Raw genomic sequence first — 17,654 nt, 5'->3', positions numbered from 1 at the left:
GTGCCTATAGTCATTAACAGGCTCTTGCAATGCTGATGACAGTATACCAAAACTTTAAGAGTCAAAAAAATCGAACTAATAAGAAAATATTAATTTTTAAAGCATATTGCTGCAAATAAAAATTGCTGCAAAATGCTGTATTTTTGCATTCAGCTGACCTTGAATTGAGCTTTAGAAAAAAACAAACCAAAAAACAAACAACAAAACAAACCATAACCAAGCAATAAAATCCTTTTACAGACATTTTTTCAGAAAACACAAAGTCACACAACAGATCTCACCTGTTCAACATAGTATCACAAGTAAGTACATACCAAGAACTACACTGTCAGCTTTTGGCCACTGAGAACACGGCAGATTTCGATAGACTTGGTCTATTATCTTTTCCTTCACTTGTGATATGGTATCACAGTTGAGCACTTTCACAGGTATGGAATCATTTCCTCCCTCTTGCACATATACATTAACTGTCTGTGAAGAAAAGAATGTACAGGGTTATTAAGGCAAATCAGTGCTGAATTACCTCTGAATCTGTTCCTCTGGGTGATTTCAATGCAAACAGTATCTGAAATTCACCATGCAATGGTTATTGCACAGCAACACATATTTGCAATGGGAGTATAGATTATTTGAAGGATCTTTTGCTGTTATGCAGCCAACCAGCTATCATAAATTCCAGTTAATTTCTCCCACTAAGACAAGACAGAAAAGATACAGAGTAGAGTTAGTCATGTCTAATATGCTACTATTATGAAGTCTTGGGAGTTTATTAAAGAGAAACACGCAAGAACAAAACAGTTGGACCACTGACTTGTTACATGCTTTACATTTAACCTGAAAATCCTAAACATAAAAAGGCAAAGTATTGCAGTCCCCAAATTTCATGAATTCCCAATAATAATTTGAACTGTAGTTTGCTGAACTCCTTAAATATTATGTGCTTTTGCCTTCCTTTATGCTTTCTTCATGGCAGTGGTTTTAAAGATGAGCAGACTACTTCTGTACATTTGGTAATTTAACATGGCTCAACTGATGAGCAATGAGTAGTTCAGCTCTCCAAACTTTACTTCCTGTGACCAGCTGTTCATTAAACACACACACATACACATATGTATGTACATATAAAAGAAATTTCTATCATTTTATGTGTTTGAATACCTCATTTACTGCCTACTGCTGTCCTGATAACTCTAATAGCTGCAGGGAATACACCTAAGTAGCTTATGCTAGTTCCAGCATTTTAAATAGTACTGTTTTCTGATAGTATTGACATGGTTTTTTCAATGTTAAAGAGAATTTCTTGAAAGCCTGTAATTTGCTAAATCTAGAGTGATTTTTTTGAAAGAAGCTTTTCTATGTAAGTGTCAGTTTCAAAACAAAAACAAAGAAGAAAACCATGGCCAGAATACCTCCCCAGAAGGAAAAAACCCAAATAGATACTGTGAAAATCCTCTTTCTTTCACTAGCTGAATCAGTATTACAGCTCAGAGCCCTTGTGGATCTTTTGCCAGTCAGGTAACTTAGGAGGCCAGGCACATGTGAAGCACTGCAGCTCTCAGATACATACAATCCTGCCAACCACAATGCCTGAATTTATCACATCAGACCTCAGAAATAAACTTGCAAAGCTGGTATTTTGAAAAAGTGAAGAAAAGTTATGCCATATGGCAGTCAAATCAAACATGATTGCACTGTCCCTTGACAGAATGCTCAAACTAATAATGTGATTTCACCTTCCTTTTCCTATTAGCTTTATGGTAATTAGACATGATTTTGCTGCTGGTTCAGTATGCAGCATGTCAGTGTAACCAGTGATGCAAAACAGATTCATCTTTTAAATAAGAACAATTAGAGAGCAGACAACTGCTCTATGCTCTACTTACCTACCTTGTCTCACTTTCAGGCAGAAGTGAAGGAATTAACTCATGCTTTAACTTACACTGGTGCACAAATGCTCCCTAACTCTTCAGAGTTACCACAACATCATCATTATGCCAAAGGTCCCAAGAACTAATAGCAATAGTACCCCCTCCATAATGTTTGATCATATGTATATACACATACATGTGTTTACACATGTTATACACATACATCTCACCAACTTCCATGCATGCACATACACAAAATACTTGTTTGATGGGAAATCTGTAAGCCTGGACCAAATACTGCTACTGTCCAATGTTATAATGTTTATTATCTAGCTAATATGTGTTTTGTGCCCACATGTGATTGCATTCATGAATTTTCTGCTTCACACTGAGTCATATAGCTTAATTACACGCTCTTTTTTTTAATGAAAAGAAACAGACCAGATAAAGGATTATTGCCATTAAGACTTACGTGATGTACCGTGCAAATAAATTTTGTTTTCCATACACAACAGAAATTATAGATGGTATTGCCAATCAGTGTGTTTTCTGTGTGTGGCACTTATAAAGATGGTACCTAAACAAATCCCCAAAATATCACTTGAACTTAAAATTTCTTCTTGCTCAACACATCCTTCATCCAGCTACTCTCTAGGTCACAGTCTGGTGACTCCATGAGTGCAAGTCCTACAGAACTCTTCTCCCATCAGCCCTCCCATCAGCATCCTTTCAGAATACATAAAATGGTGGTTTTTTTTTTTTTAATTCCCCGACAAAGGACTTAATAAAGCTTTTTATTAAATTTCTTTTCCATGCTGCATATATGTCACTGCATCTTACTCAGTTGAAGACAACTACAAATGACTTCTAACATGTCAATAAAAAAGAAGTTAGAAAGGGAAAAAAATCATGAATTGGTCTCTGAAGGACAGCCTGTGTACCTTTGATGTTCACTACACTATACCCTGAAGAAAACCAGCAAGACTGTCAGAAAGAGTAAAACTAGATTTTACACTCCCTGAAGAGCTAAGGAGTGGGCTGCTTGAATTTTTCCAAAAGGACAGTGAATCTGTGTTCTGGGGTATGTTTGAAAAGTGGTGGAAATTTCTGACAGTGAACAGAATTAAGTAGAATTCATAAAAGAAAAGAACTGGACCGTGGCACTGGTGATCAGATACAGGGGGAGGTTGAGTCCAAAGGGAGAGTTCCCTTGCCAGGAATATCCATTTCTTCCCACTTGGAGCAACTAACACAGGTCTCCAGAACTGGCTGTAGAGGCACTGTAGGGAATTATTTCCCTGAGAGGAAATAAACAACTTTCAATGCCAGTTGGGCTGCCCACGTTCAGGAGATCTTGACTCACACAGAAAAAAATGCAGAAAGAGGTTCATAAAGTGTTCTGGAGATTGTGGAGCCATCTCACAGAACTGCAGAGGAGCACAATCTGGTATACTAATAAAATGATCTCTAAAATGCTGTTCAATATGCTGATTAGCAGCAATCACAAGGGAGAAAACCTGAAGTTCAGGCATAATGGCAGTGCAAGAATTCTGCAAAAATCAATTGCCAATGAATTTAGGTGAGAAAAGGGGAGGAGCCAAACATCCTGACCACTTTTCACACCAACTGAAAATTATGAAAGGGATTTATTGAAATGGATTCTGCACTGGCAGGATTTCAATTTTACTTTAGAAGATACTTTATAATTTTGTTTTCCTGCTTGGAGACTTGTTTTGATCAAACTACTGACAATCCTGCCCATGACCAGAATTTTTATGCAGTTCACAGTAGTCTAGAATACTGTGTACAGACTTAATACAATATGAATTAATTTTAAAATAAAAAATGATTTTATAATCTATTAATCATGCTTTGCTTACCAACTGTGTGTACTCTACATCATCTCCCAGTAAGCCTGTGTCATTCAGTGTATACTTTGCTTTCTTCAGCACAGCATCCACTGGGCCTTTTTCTACCTGGTGTTTGATAGCCTTGAACAGTTTATAAAGAGGCTCCCCAGCATTGTCCTATGTAAAGGAAAGGAAAGGAAAGAAAACAAAATCAAAAGACATACTCAAGTGCAGCTTTGTTAAGTATTACTGATTAAAGAAAAAAACCTACAGGCTACAGACTTCAACTCTTACCTTGAGGTACTGATATAAACAAATAGACATCCAGTTAGACAACATTCTCTCAACAACTGTTTCAGACCTGAAAAACAAAAAAAACAACTCTGAATTTAGTAAGGGCACTTAATGACAAGGTTTAAAAAAAATCCAAACCACTGCTTACTTGAAATATAATATTTTTACATGCTTAACTGCATTCAGTCTCCTAATGCAATGATTTCCCTATAGAGTCTTGAAAGCATATACTTGCTTTAGGATAAGTGCTTTGTATTGCTCATCAGTCCTGAGTAGGTGCCTTCATCTCACTGCTGAAAAGCACAAATCCTTTATTCAAAATCTTAAATTGGGTCTGTGCTGTGAGAGCTAAAAACTTAACCCAGTTGTGCAGTTACTGGGAAACAACCCACAGATTACAGAACTACGACATACACAGAGCAAGATCTATTGAAATTTATTGGGAGTAACAGCTGGGTTAAAACACTAGAGCAAGTCCTCACTGAATGCACAATGCAGCTGATTATGTGTGCTCATTGTGGAGGTGATGTGTGGTATAAATGCTAGATCATTTGGAATAAAGTTAGATTAAAAAGTAAATTAAATGTTCAGTGAGGTATTTCAAAGTGAGGTAGGTGTTTCTACACTGCAGTATTTGAATAAGCAGTCCTGGCCAGCATCCTGCTGGTGCCTTCCACAGCTGCTCCTGGTGGGCTTGTCTTGCTAATATGCTTGGGCCAAATTATTTCTGATTTTACAGATAGCTGGCATTTCACCACAGTCACACCGCAAAAGAAACACATTTACAGAAAGCCAGAGACATACAGAAAATATGACAATCATTCAAACCTTCTTAGCATCAGCTTTGGGTTTTTGGCCACAACATACTGCTCCATCAGTTCTAAGAACAGCGTCCTCATGATGTCAGTGTAGTATTCTAGTTTTCCATGCAAAGCGACAGTCAGCAAAGATGCAAAATACACTTTAGCTCGGGCAGAGAACTCCCTTTGGTTTTCCAGCGTGTGAATAAACTGAAAAAGAAAACAAATGTAAAATGAAGTCCAGTTTCTGAAGAACCTCAACACTTGTCTGCAATAAGAAGATGAGCAATATTATCTTAATATTAAATCTCCTAAGTGCTGAATCAAGAAGTTTTCGGAAGTTTGAAAGAACTTATATGAAAATGTTGCCTAAATTTTGATTTTAGATATACAATGTACTGGACTGACCTAAGGAATACTTCTCTAAAAGCTTATCTAAATACTTCTCTAAAAGCTTATCTAAAAGTATGTTTTAATTAAATGTAAAATAGTGTTCTGTGACAATTTTAAAAGAGACAATCAACTCCCCTCTCCCCCAAATTCCCAGTCCTTTCACATCAAATTGCAAAGACACTAATGTAAGTACACCTGTAAATGTGCTCTCATCTGCCATGAACTCTAATTCTACCATTAACTAGCTCAGCACTAGATTCTCATTTAAAAAAAGAAAAAGAAAAAGCTAGAAGCCTAAATCTATATTTAGGTGTCTGACAATGAGCTTCAGTTTTTAAGAGTGAGCAATTATAAGTCTCTTCAGAGCAGCTGTGAGCACTCATCAGTCTTGTTGAATAGGCCACTTGAGGAGCCTCTACCTTAATTGGGGCAGAGATTCTGGTAGATGGCTATCCACAAGTGACTCCTGTGAGGAGCCAGGATGGAATCAGCACTCTGATCACATTTTTTAAAAGGCTAAACCAAACTTGTAACACCAATTTTTATGTCAGATTGGGAAATACCTGCTTTTTACAGCCACTGCAGTGTTGACTAACTGCATATTGCATAACCTGGCACAAAATGTGAGACCCAACATGAAGCTCTGGCTGTGATGCCACATATCTGCAGTGATTACTGTGAAATCAGAATCATATGAAAATCACTTATTTTTATTAATTTTTGTTCAGTTGTGCTTGCAAACGTGCTGTCTTGCACACACAGACACAGGTATGCCCAGCTAAGAGACAAGGTGCATCTAGTTCAGTACTCACGTTAATGAGAAATGATTTGCTGTTGAGGAGGTTGGAGAACTGGTACAAAGCCTGCTCCACGGTCTGGCGCCTGGCCTCAGGAATATCCAGCTTTCCTGTAATCATCACATCCTTCTCTCCATCTTTGGAGGGCAAGAAGAAGACTCTGTCCGTGTAGGTTTTGTAGTCTAGTACTGGAATTCCAGCTTCGTTGATATCATTTGTCTGATCCTCCATCTCTATCATTAGATCTGCAATATGCAATGCAGTTCAATGGCTCAGTTTAAAAATTCTGCAGGTTTTTTAGGCAATACAAGGTCTTTGAGTGCCTTGTAATAGTGAAAAAGCAACTCAGCAGCAAAAACTGATTTCATCTCACATTTTCTCTTGCTATTTTTAACAATCATCCTATTAACTATAACCACAGCGAATCCTATGGTGACATGAGGATAACTGCCTTTAGCACTGATGGTTTCCTTGTTGCCTTTCTGTAAAAAGGCCCTTATGGTGTCTGAGTGTATTCATACAGATGAATGTAGGATTATAGTACAGAACAAGAAAAAGACATTGCAACATTTTTTGTCTTGTTTTGGTTTTATTTTTCTTTTTTCCCAATCCATATTCTGTACCCTCTGAGTCTAGTTAGGACAGAAAGTTATTTTAAAAACACAGCAATCCAGGAAAGAGAGGTTTAAAGTGTAAAGCAAGTTAATTTAATAAAAATGAAGAGGATGGCAGAAAGGAAGAAGGTTAAGTGGTTCACTGAAATGGATGGAAATATTTCTGTGGGACTCAAAAGCCTGAAGTTTTTAAAAGGGACAAAAATTAGAGAATCATCCTCTGGACCAGCTACTCTAGCTGAAGGCTTTCCAATTACCCAATATTGCTGATTGATTGGAACACCATGTTAATTAATATAGTGACCTATTGTCTCAGGAGTTTTATTGCTCTTACTCATTCATTTTCCTCTTTATTTTATAGCATTCATCAAAGATGAGGGACAAAGAATCTTCTTGTTTCCCTCTGTGGGGTATTAGAACTTCCTTCCTGCTGTCCCCTTCCTTGGCTATCTTTGTTCTCCTGTATTTTAGACAGTTTGCACTTTGTGCTGTTGACATTACAGTTTCACAGCATAGAATGTGTTTTGACTTCAGTGTTTCATTTAACTACAAGTCAAAGTGGATGTAGTTTAGGAACTGGATTACTCCTTGGATGTGCATTCTACTCCCCCAAAGCTTGTACTTCGTGGAGCAGAGAGGAAACTTTCAAACCAACAGGTAGTAGGGACGTGTAACTCTCTACTCTTGCCCCAGCAAGAGAAAAGTATCTTCTCCTTTCCGAAATGGGGATGAAGTGCCCGGGGAGAGATGAAGAGAGGGAGGGAGAACCTTGATAGATCCTCTCACAGTTCAAAATGCAGTTTGAAATGAAGCCCATTTGGGATTGACTCAAACATTTGCTTCTAGTTTGTGTCCACAACCTGGAAGGAGTTGGTTTTCCAGAGAAAGCAAGCTTGTACAAGTAAAGAACATCCTGTCCCAGAAATGCCAGAAAAAACAGGACTGAGGGAGGCTTCCAGTATGGCTGAAATCTTTGAGATACCCTGAACTTCTTAAATGAATGTCAAACTCTAACCTGAAATTGTTGTTTTAGTCAATCTTGCATTTTAGCCACTGTCAATATGAAAGAGTGTTTTCTCTGTAGCAATAAAGCATATGGGTATTTTTTTTAATAGAGATTATTTCAACAAGACCCAACAGCAAGTATAATTCAGATAATGAGGTGACATTTCATGGTAATCATTTAGGCCAATATTTGCAAAGTTTGCACTCAGATGCCTAATTTAAGCTTTGTGATGAGTAGTCCAACATGTAAAAATGCTGAGCCTTCACATGTCCTGCTGCCTTCCCTGGGATGATGCCTCTACATTTACACAGAACAATTAGCTAGCTCCTCTAATCAAGCTTAAGATTTTCCATGGTGAAGAGGGTAAAATGCTATTTTTTTCCTGTGAGCTTACCAAATTATCCCTTTGTATGCTGATGGCTGCAAATAAATTTTGCAGCTCTGAAAACAGTTTTTAATGTACATACATTGCACACACAGTCATTGTGCTAAATATTAAGTGCACTGTTAGTCACTATAAGACATTCTTTGTGTTAATGGCCAATCACATTAATAACTATAAGTAACTCCAATCTCAGCTAGTTTCTACGCCCAATTCCTAACTCTGTTCTTCCTTTAGACTGAAAGAATCAATTTATTTTAATAACCTCAGCTACCTATTTTATTTTATTTACTTCTCTCATACATAATAACAAAATACCTGCTCTGTGTCAATAGCAGTAATGAAGACTACTAAGATGTATTGATTATTTCTTCCCAGAAGGCAGTTTAAGTGAGCTAGCACCATTCCTCCAGCATGTCTTGACTGCTGAAGAGCACCCACAGCAGTGAAAATATCTGTAATACCTGTGAACTCCTTCTTGCACCGGTCTCTGACACTCTCCTCCAGGCCTTCGAGTTGTGACTTAATTTTTTCATACTCTCGTTCTGCTTGTTGGCTCTTGCGTCTTTATGGAACAGAGGTAAGAATAAAAAAAATGTTACAAAATGAAAAAGTAAATAATTTGCAACGGCTCTGAGAGGGAAGCCCAAGGACTGGAAGAAATTTTCATGGCTTTGATTTTTTTAAATACAGCAGAAAGAGAATGGAGGACAAAAACAGCAGCAGTGGCCAAAATTTTCATTCCATGTAAAGTGACTTGGCACTATCATGGGCTGGTTGCTTCAAAGCAGACTTGGACCAGTAATTTAAAATCCAGTAAGAAGTCGCTACAAATGCTTTCAATCATATATCAAGTACAGGAAGTCAGATTGAGCAAGGATTGCTTGCAACATGTGCTGTACTGGCTCTAAGCCACCCAGGGCAGTGTCTGGGATCAAACTCAGAAGGTTTGATGGAGGCTCACAAGAACTGTACAGCACATGCTTCAGCTGTATTGATATGTACTATAAGAGTGAAATCCACCCCTTCCTGAGGGACAGTATGAAGCCCTCATTACTAACCTTAAATTTGGACCAAATAGTGAAATACAGACATATATTCTGGCCCTTTATGAAGCATGAATTCTGACATTAATCATGAAGTTTGAGTGTGGGTAATTTAGCTGGAAAACCAAAAACGACCCCTTAGCCAAAACCAGCCAGCTCATACCTACAGTGCTGACTGAGGCAGCATAAATGGTCATGGGTATTTATACTGAATAAGTTATCCATAAGTTTTCTCCTCCACAAGTGCCACTTTAGCTGCCATTTCAAAAGGGTATGTGTGCAACTCAGTCTGCAGTTGTTTATTTGGGAAGCCTGGGACCAATTGTGTTTATATATAAAGGAGGGACTGGGCTGACTGACACCAAGGAATTTGGCATGCGTGAGAGGAATAAATTGCTGCCCATACATATTTCCAGCTGTAACTCCTTTTCTAAACTCTGCAGCTCATAAAAAAGATGAAGATAGTTTCTGTAGACTGAACTGAAAACAATCAGGTAGTACATTGAAAGCTTTAGGAAAACAAAAGCACCTAATTAGAAGAAGTTACCTGTAGCAGATGATAGAAATGACGATGATTACTATCATAGGAATAAGTACCAGTGGCAAAATTAGATTCAGTGGGATATCAGTCACACGGTTATCATATTCCACCCTGCCAAGAATCCATTCCCGGAGTCCAAATTTTACCTAATTAGATAAAGACAGACATTTGTCTCAACAAGTGCAAATGTAAGGTGGTCCACTTCTCAGTTGCACTCTAAATTCTTAGTAATTTTCACAAGTGAATTTCTCGCTCAAACTTCCAAACAAAGGAAATACTTCTGAATATTTTACACTGACTTTGGGTCACTAGCACTTTATTCCATGAAGTAATTAAATTTTGCTCAGCTGAGGAAGAAAAAACCCCAGTCTGTCTGGCTAGAGTTCCACATTTCTATATTATGAAGGTATTTGGCAGCCTTGAGACTGCTCTTTACGTGTGACATCTTTTATGCAATAGGCAGAAGCTGGAGGAAGAAAGAACTGCAAAGAGTTTCTTCACAGTACTACAACAACTTTGGAGAACAAATTACTTCAGTCAAGAGGCACTGTAACAGTGTTATTGATACATGAAACTAAATTCCACAGAAAAGGTAACGTACAATGAATTCGGGAAGGTTATTGATGGTATCTCTCTTCTGCCGTTTCTTTGGCTGAGGCTGTACTTCTGGTGGCTCACAATATAAGTCTGTTTCTGTCAGAGTTTTTATATTGCAAGGCTCATCACCCACAAAAGCCTGGGCCTCATCTATCGTCATGGCTTTGTTCAGGTTACTGCCCTAGACAGAAAATAAAAGGCTGAGTTATCGTCACAAAGTCTTGGGGGACAAGAAATCCAGAATTGCAACTTTCCATTTGGAATCACTTTCAGCAGCAGATATAATTTGCACTGCAGCCTACAGCACAGCAGAGTGATTGGGAATTATGTGATTCCCCTCCCTTCCTTCCTGGTATGTCCCTTCCATAGACCTGGGAGGTCTGTTGGGGAGGGCAGTTCCAAATGCAAATGCCAGACTCAGCAGGAGGGGGCATCCTCGGCAAGCCCAAAGTACAGCTAAAAAGGATAGGAACTCTTTCTGAGAAAGGGTGTGGGGAGGAAAGGGGAGCTGCCAATGTTCATCATCTAGCAGAGGTAAGGGACTCTACCAAGAACTTGGGGTATGGCACCAAACATCTATTAAGGCTTTCAGAAAGGAACGAAAAATTCCATACATGCTTCAAGGACAAAATGAGCAAGCACCAACTTTTGACAAGTTTACCTTTGCATTAATAAGTTTGTTGACTTGTTTTTTGATGCCATCTGTGAAGTTTTCAAAAGTTGGGTCTGCAACATAGGCAAAGGAGTGGCTCTCATTTTTTACAACCAATTTATAATGATCCATTAGAATAACAGTGGTAATGTTATAGTTTTCTGGGTCTTCCAGTATTGGTGGGGAAGAAAAAACCACTGTGGTTTCATTAAGTCTTGTAACAACCTTCCCATAAAACTGTAAGAAACAAGATAAGAAGAAGAACATGCACATTTTAGAGTCCGATTCCTTTCTGTACATAACTGTTGATAACTTTAGACCGTAGAAATAAAACCACCGAATTGATATCCTCTCCATACAGCAGAAATACCACAGTATAAAGTATTTTTGAAAAAGAAAATGAAATAAATTTGATAGTAATAAATCATCGATTCACTATATTCCAGCAGTTGCCTGCAAAAGAAACTTGGGCTACGGGTCAGTTTCCATTGCCTCCAATTTGTTTGGCTCTTTACCACTGGACTGATACCATCAAATTCCTCTCAGATTAGCAAGTTAACATGTCACCCTTAATCCTGATCATCTTCTGTACCTTTGAGTAGCTTGGGTCGATTATTTTCTGCTTACACCATATAATACTTCACTGGATTTCAATACAATCATTAACTGAAATTTTTGGAATAAAATTCAACAGTTGTTACTTAACTACTCAAGGCAACAACTCAGTTCACCCATCCTCCATCCCCAATACAACAAATGTTTTTACCCTGACACGTTCAGTCATTCAGTAACATCAACCACAGGCAACAACACTAATAGGAACCCTCAATATTTATTCTGTCACCACCTCTGTTTCTCACTTCATGACTCAATGCAACTAGATAGCTTCTCCCCAACATTTCTGATATTGCCATGTAAGTGAAAGCAAACCAAAACATTAGAAAAGCTGAGTAGTCTGCAAAGTCTTAACGAAGAATGTGTGCTATAGGTAATGCTGACTCAAGCTAATGGGTTGAGTGTACATAAGAGGAGGTTTAAGAAATGTTGATAAACACTGTCGAGAATGCTAAATAGAATTTTAGGTTGTCCTGGGAGTCAAGATTATCAAGATAATTACCTTTTGAAGTTTATGGCCTAAAGAATGTAGTCAGTTTTCCTCTTAAGAATCTTTAGGGATAGGGTTCTAATGTATCCCAATCCATCTGGCTTTGGCATACTCTAAAAGTTGAGTCATGCATATAATACAAAACATGCACATTACAAACTTTATGGATCACAGGACAGTCTTACACTGAAGAGCCAGCCTTAGCAAGAGTCTTATAAGGTTCTTACAGGAAGATCACTTTTAGGTCTAAATCAATTAAATTGTGATCTTCACTAGAAGAGGGGGAAATTGATAATATTGGTAATGTTAGTTCCTCGTTTTTTTTTAATGCTATTTTTCACAACTTTTTGTGACCTCCTGTTGCAGGTGGAATATGCACTAAGATAAAAAAAAAAAAAAGAAAAAAGAAAATAAGACTTGGTTCATTGAGATGTCAGGAAATAAAAGACACTGATTGTGCAAAGCTGAGTAGTCCTGCATTGTCTAGATTTAGATCCTGCTTCAGGCAAATTGCTAATGGCTGCAGGGGGAGAAGGAGGAGAAAGATAAAGAAAAAACAAACACTTCCAAATTCTGAAATACATCTTTTATCCTTATCCATATTGAATGAAATTAATTTTAAAGCAGAAGATTGCAAAGTACAAGTGAATGTAAGGCAAGATGGTAGGAAAGCTGAGATCTTCCACAGGAACACCCTGAACAGACTCATAAATCTGTTCAAACCTCGTTTCAGTCCAAGCCCAGTGAAGTCCAGTGGGAAAGTTTATATGCAGTTTTTGAACAGATTATATGCTGTTCATCCAGTGCTATGCCTTTGGGGGAAAAGAAAGAAAATTACCTTTTTTTGATTCATCCTCCCTGCTTCTGGACGCTCTGCATATATCACCAATGAGAAAGACTGGATGAGCTCAAAACCAGTTCCAGTCACTGTAATATTTCTTCCTCCACTGCAAGGCAGAATTAAAAAAAGAAGTCATTGGCAGACTACCACAGATATACACTGCTTCATTCTGCACTGCTATTGCCTCCATTGAAAAAAAAATCTATGTGCCATGCCTATATGACAATTAGATGTCCTACAAAAAGGACTTCTGTTAAAGCTATTGATGATGAAAGCATTTAAAAGAGCAATGTCAACTTAAAATTCTATTTAAAACAACAGAATTGAAAAAAAGTACAAATTGCTTTGCCAGGATTTTTGGCTGTACATTGATGCCAATCTTTGTGTGCTTTACTTCTCCAATGTTACTATTAAAATCACTCTGCCTACAATATACACATAGAGACAAAGCTGAGAGTATATTTTCCACAGGTCTGCAGGGACTTGGCTTCTCTATTCCCTTTTATTTGCAGCACATTGTTTAAAAAATAATACATTCACATAAGAAGAGGAATGAATGCAAGTTGCCAGTGGGAATTAAAGTCATTGAAGTGACATGGATTTAGAGGGATAGTAAACCTCAAAGCAATACATAAAAAAAGGCTTTAGTTTATATAGAAGAAAAAAAAAAGTAATTTGAATTCCATGGGGTAAATCACTATTGATCTACCAAAGGAAAATTCCAGGTCCCAAAGTCACCCAACCAAAAATGAAAAGGAAACATTAAAACCAAATCCTATTTTACACAAGCGATTACACAATATTCAAGAAGACAGGTACTAATATCTCCAAGAGAAGTCACAGCCAAATTTATTTCTGATGTTCTGTTTGTTAGGTCATGATGTTGCACTTTTTACATTGACCTTTGAAAAGGGATAAAAATTTGGAAGTAAACAGAATACTTTCAAACATCAATTGCAGTTAAGACCACAAGCCCTACACACCTATGTGCACATTGCTAGAGTATAGGAGTTTATTCCAAACAATTCTATATTTAATATTTTTATTACCAAATACACATATTTTAAGCCAGTTGTGAAGAAAGTTACGACAAACATTTCATTACCTGCTGAAGCTGTTGACTGGCAGGAATTTGGTGACAGTAGGATTCTCACTGTATGTAAACTTCTGTAGGACATCAATTCTCGTGCTCCCATAGGTCATTGTGACTGGAACAGGTTCAACCTTGTTGTTACGTCCTGTAATGCAGACGATCTCATCTCCAAATTCAGTACTAGATTGAAGAAGAAAAAGAAGAAGAAACATGTTACTAACACTATGGAGTTATGTATTCTTTTACTGTATGCTCCAGAACAGAGTATTAACAAAAATACCAGGGCTCTATTTTTGCAGGGTACAGTATTTATGAGAGGAGATAACACTTCCATCAGTTCACATAAGCTTTTAAACAAAAGAGATATAGGATGTAACAACGAACACTGCACAAACACAGGAACAATGCACACTTAGTGTCCTTCCTTTTTTTTTTTTGAGAAAAGGCAAGGGCAACAATTAAAAAAAGGAGAAAGAAGGGAGAAGAAAAAATCATGGGAGACTAGAAAATTAATATTTTATACAAAACCACTGAGGACACGTTGAGTGAAAGCATGGGTGAGTTTGAAGCAGCCATTCTAGCAGAGAAAGCCAAAAGTGGAGAAATCTTTGGACATCTAAATTCTCCCACTTAAGGCATTTTTATAGCTGCTCCTTCCACTGAAGCCTCTGAGTGAGTTTCTGTCTGAATGTTACATGCAGATCTCCTTGGCATGGGAGGAGTCAAAGATATAGACAAAGGACTTGTTTAATTTATAAAGGGCAGAAAAGGTTGGTGCCTTTTTAGGACACAGTCCTGTATAGTTGGTTACTTGGGCTACGTACACATTGCAAGGCTGGCTACCAACGGTAACTTGGACATCCTTCTTGGAACCAGTGGCCAGATTTATACCAGAGATGGTAAGTCTGGTTCCACCGGCTTGTGGGCCACTTTCAGGTCTTATTTGAGAAGGATGAGGTTCCTGCAAAGAGAAGATGGTCAAACTAAGTGAGGAAATTAAAATAAAATTTATAGCAGTATTATTTAGCTTAATAGGTAATATAAGTTTAATATTACTACCTGAAAAATAATAAAATTGGAGCAATGACAGAAAAATCTTCTAAAATAAAACAAAATCTTTTACTATTCACGTTGAAATAGGTAACAGATAATGTGAATGCACTTTTTTTCTTTATTGTATTTTATGAGGCTTTATACAAGTTTCAATTCCCTATCACAAAATGCAGAGTTAGCAGCCATTAAGTTTGTGAGAACTTCCTGTTGGATTTCCTGGTTTCATACTTATTTTAAGATTTCTGTCTTCTTTATGGCTGAGTCTACCTTCCTCTTCCCTTACCCTTTCCTATATTCTGTATCAGCTACAGGAGACAAAGAACAAGGTTTTCAAAACTTGCACTAAACAGAAAGAATATAAAGATTCCCTTTATCTCATAAGGCTCTCAATAATGTGGTAAAACCGTTAACCTATTCTTAAGCAATAAACTTGCAAAGAAAGAAAATCAGAAAATGCTCAAATTGTCTTAATGTACCTAGAACCTTGGAGTGGGTTCCTTAAAACCAATTAAATCAAGCAGATATGCTTCAAATTGTATAAAATTTGTTTTATATTTAAATTTCTCAACAAGTTCCCTCCTTTTGTTCTCAATTCCTCTTTTGTCTTTGTTTCAATGATTGTATTCTGGGATGAATACCGTAAATTAACAGCGAGGGCTTTTCATGAGCAGTGTGATTTAATTACTTTGTCACTAAGTAGTTTCTGCTTCCAGTTGAGAAAAGCATCCTTATTCAGGACCACACTGAAGCGGCTGAATCAAGAGGATGATGGAAGCCGAGCAAGCCATGTGATGTGGGCTCCAGCCGCCTCTGGGTGCCACTGCCCACTGACCCCACGCCTCACCACGCCTGCAGACGTGCCACAGCCCTCGCACCCACGGGGCCACAGCTGCTGTGCCTGCAGGCAGCACCGTGCCCTGGGCAGGCAGCACCGTGCCCTGGGCAGGCAGCACCATGCCCTGGGCTGGCAGCACTGTGCCCTGGGCAGGCAGCACAGTGCCCTGGGCAGGTACCACTGTGCCATGGGCAGGTAGCACCGTGCCATGGGCAGGTAGCACTGTGCCATGGGCTGGCAGCACCGTGCCCTGGGCTGGCAGCACCGTGCCCTGGGCAGGTACCACTGTGCCCTGGGCAGGTACCACTGTGCCCTGGGCTGGCAGCACTATGCCCTGGGCAGGTAACACCATGTCCTGGGCTGGAAGCAGCCCTGGGTGTTGCATACAGAGAGAGGATGCCAGGTCTAAGTGTGTGGCTGGTGCATTAGGCTGGGGCATTGCTATGAGGGAACCTGATCCTGCGTTTGCTGAAGCATCCTAGATCAAGGCCTTAAGGCAGGCTGTGAATAGGTGATGCCTTTTCTGATGTACAGCTGTACTGCTTCACCATACTAAAGCAGGCTTTTCTTAAATGAGTCGAAAAAAGTAATAAGCTTATTTCCCAGACTCATGTATATCTGTAAATGACAGCTGTTCTCCTCTTGCATAATCTTGCAAAAATAGTTGACTGGTAATAAAGTCCAGGCTTGGGGCTATTTCATATGAAGGACGTACAAATAAAGAAAGAGGAACGAAGTTTGAAAACATCCCTTGCTGATGAGGGTTTTCTCCATCACTATCACACAGCACTGATCTTCCTCTTGAAGGAGGAAAAGCCCTTCTCAGAGACAGAGAGCAACACGCCCACCTCTTCCTCGTCATGCAGCAAACCCCCTTTTCTCACGTAGCTTTGCTCAGCCACAGACCATCACTGTGACCAATTGCAGGGAGGAAGGGACTGATATACAGCATTTCGGTTCAAAGCTCGGTGAGTCAGCAACAGGTTTTTAACAAGCAGCAGGAATCCATAAAAATGCATCCAGCTGACTTCATGGTTACTTTACAAATTTGTTTTATTGAAGCTCAGATATTATAGAAGCATGGAGAACACTTATGCGCTCTGCTTTTTTTATACTTTCATGTCTAAGCAAGTTCCCTCTGAAGGAATGAAGGAATGCATCATGGTTCAGCACACTTCACAAATCCACAATGACAACCGTAATTTGCTCTCGAGTCATTGAGCTTTAGGAATATGCTTTAACTAATTGGGTGTCAATTGCTTTTCTTCCCCGAGAGAAATCTGTTTGTAAACCCTTCACTCCTCAAGAGTGAGCATATGACTGCTCTCATGCACTACCCTTTGATTTAGCTTTAATTTAATACATCACTCAGGTTACAAGATTTTATATAGGGAAGTCACTCAAAGTAATTTTAAAGCATTTTAAAAGCTCATTTACGTCTATATAACCTTGTATGTGCATCCTCATACTTGGATTTAATTGCTTGCTGATTTAAGCGAGATTGAAACAAGACACACCAAGGTAAATAAAAAGTTTTAGGGGTTCAGTTTTAAAAATAATATTTGAAGTTTAAATTATAATAAGTCTAGATATGCACTTCATAGGAAAAACTCATTTGTCCCTCTTTACAACAGAATTTTGTTGCTAAAAAGATTACAATTAGAATTATATATGAAATACACAGTTAATAAATACACCGTTTATAAAAATGGGTCAAATACTTTAAGCATAACCTTACCACATGGACAGAAAACCATACCTTTAATTAAGTTCAAATTAAATCCTAATTGCTATAAATTGTTAACCATGCTGGACTTCTGTGTTTTCCACAGGAATTATTAGCTGCAGAGCATGCTTAAGGAAGCTTTCAGATTAATGTTTTCCTCA

The 17,654-nt window shown here is 38.3% G+C and overlaps 1 protein-coding gene across 5 annotated transcripts in view; it reads right to left on the bottom strand.

Annotated features, from left to right (window-relative positions):
* The window catches only part of PLXNB2 (plexin B2), a 252,813-nt gene that overhangs the window by 18,676 nt on the left and 216,483 nt on the right, over positions 1–17,654 (bottom strand). For all 5 annotated transcript variants that reach the window (XM_059847228.1, XM_059847233.1, XM_059847230.1 and 2 more), the window contains 12 exons: positions 14,704–14,840; positions 13,892–14,059; positions 12,784–12,892; positions 10,850–11,077; positions 10,193–10,369; positions 9,598–9,737; positions 8,469–8,569; positions 6,018–6,247; positions 4,841–5,022; positions 4,013–4,079; positions 3,749–3,895; positions 315–471 (listed from right to left, as the gene is read on the bottom strand). In XM_059847228.1, the coding sequence (XP_059703211.1) occupies positions 315–471; positions 3,749–3,895; positions 4,013–4,079; positions 4,841–5,022; positions 6,018–6,247; positions 8,469–8,569; positions 9,598–9,737; positions 10,193–10,369; positions 10,850–11,077; positions 12,784–12,892; positions 13,892–14,059; positions 14,704–14,840 (1,843 nt within the window). The remainder of the gene's footprint in view (positions 1–314; positions 472–3,748; positions 3,896–4,012; positions 4,080–4,840; positions 5,023–6,017; positions 6,248–8,468; positions 8,570–9,597; positions 9,738–10,192; positions 10,370–10,849; positions 11,078–12,783; positions 12,893–13,891; positions 14,060–14,703; positions 14,841–17,654) is intronic.

This window comes from Haemorhous mexicanus, chromosome 5, assembly GCF_027477595.1.
Source record: "Haemorhous mexicanus isolate bHaeMex1 chromosome 5, bHaeMex1.pri, whole genome shotgun sequence".
Lineage (NCBI taxonomy): Eukaryota > Metazoa > Chordata > Aves > Passeriformes > Fringillidae > Haemorhous > Haemorhous mexicanus.
The sequence above is the reverse complement of the archived record's forward strand: the minus strand, read 5'-3'. Positions and strand labels throughout refer to the sequence as shown.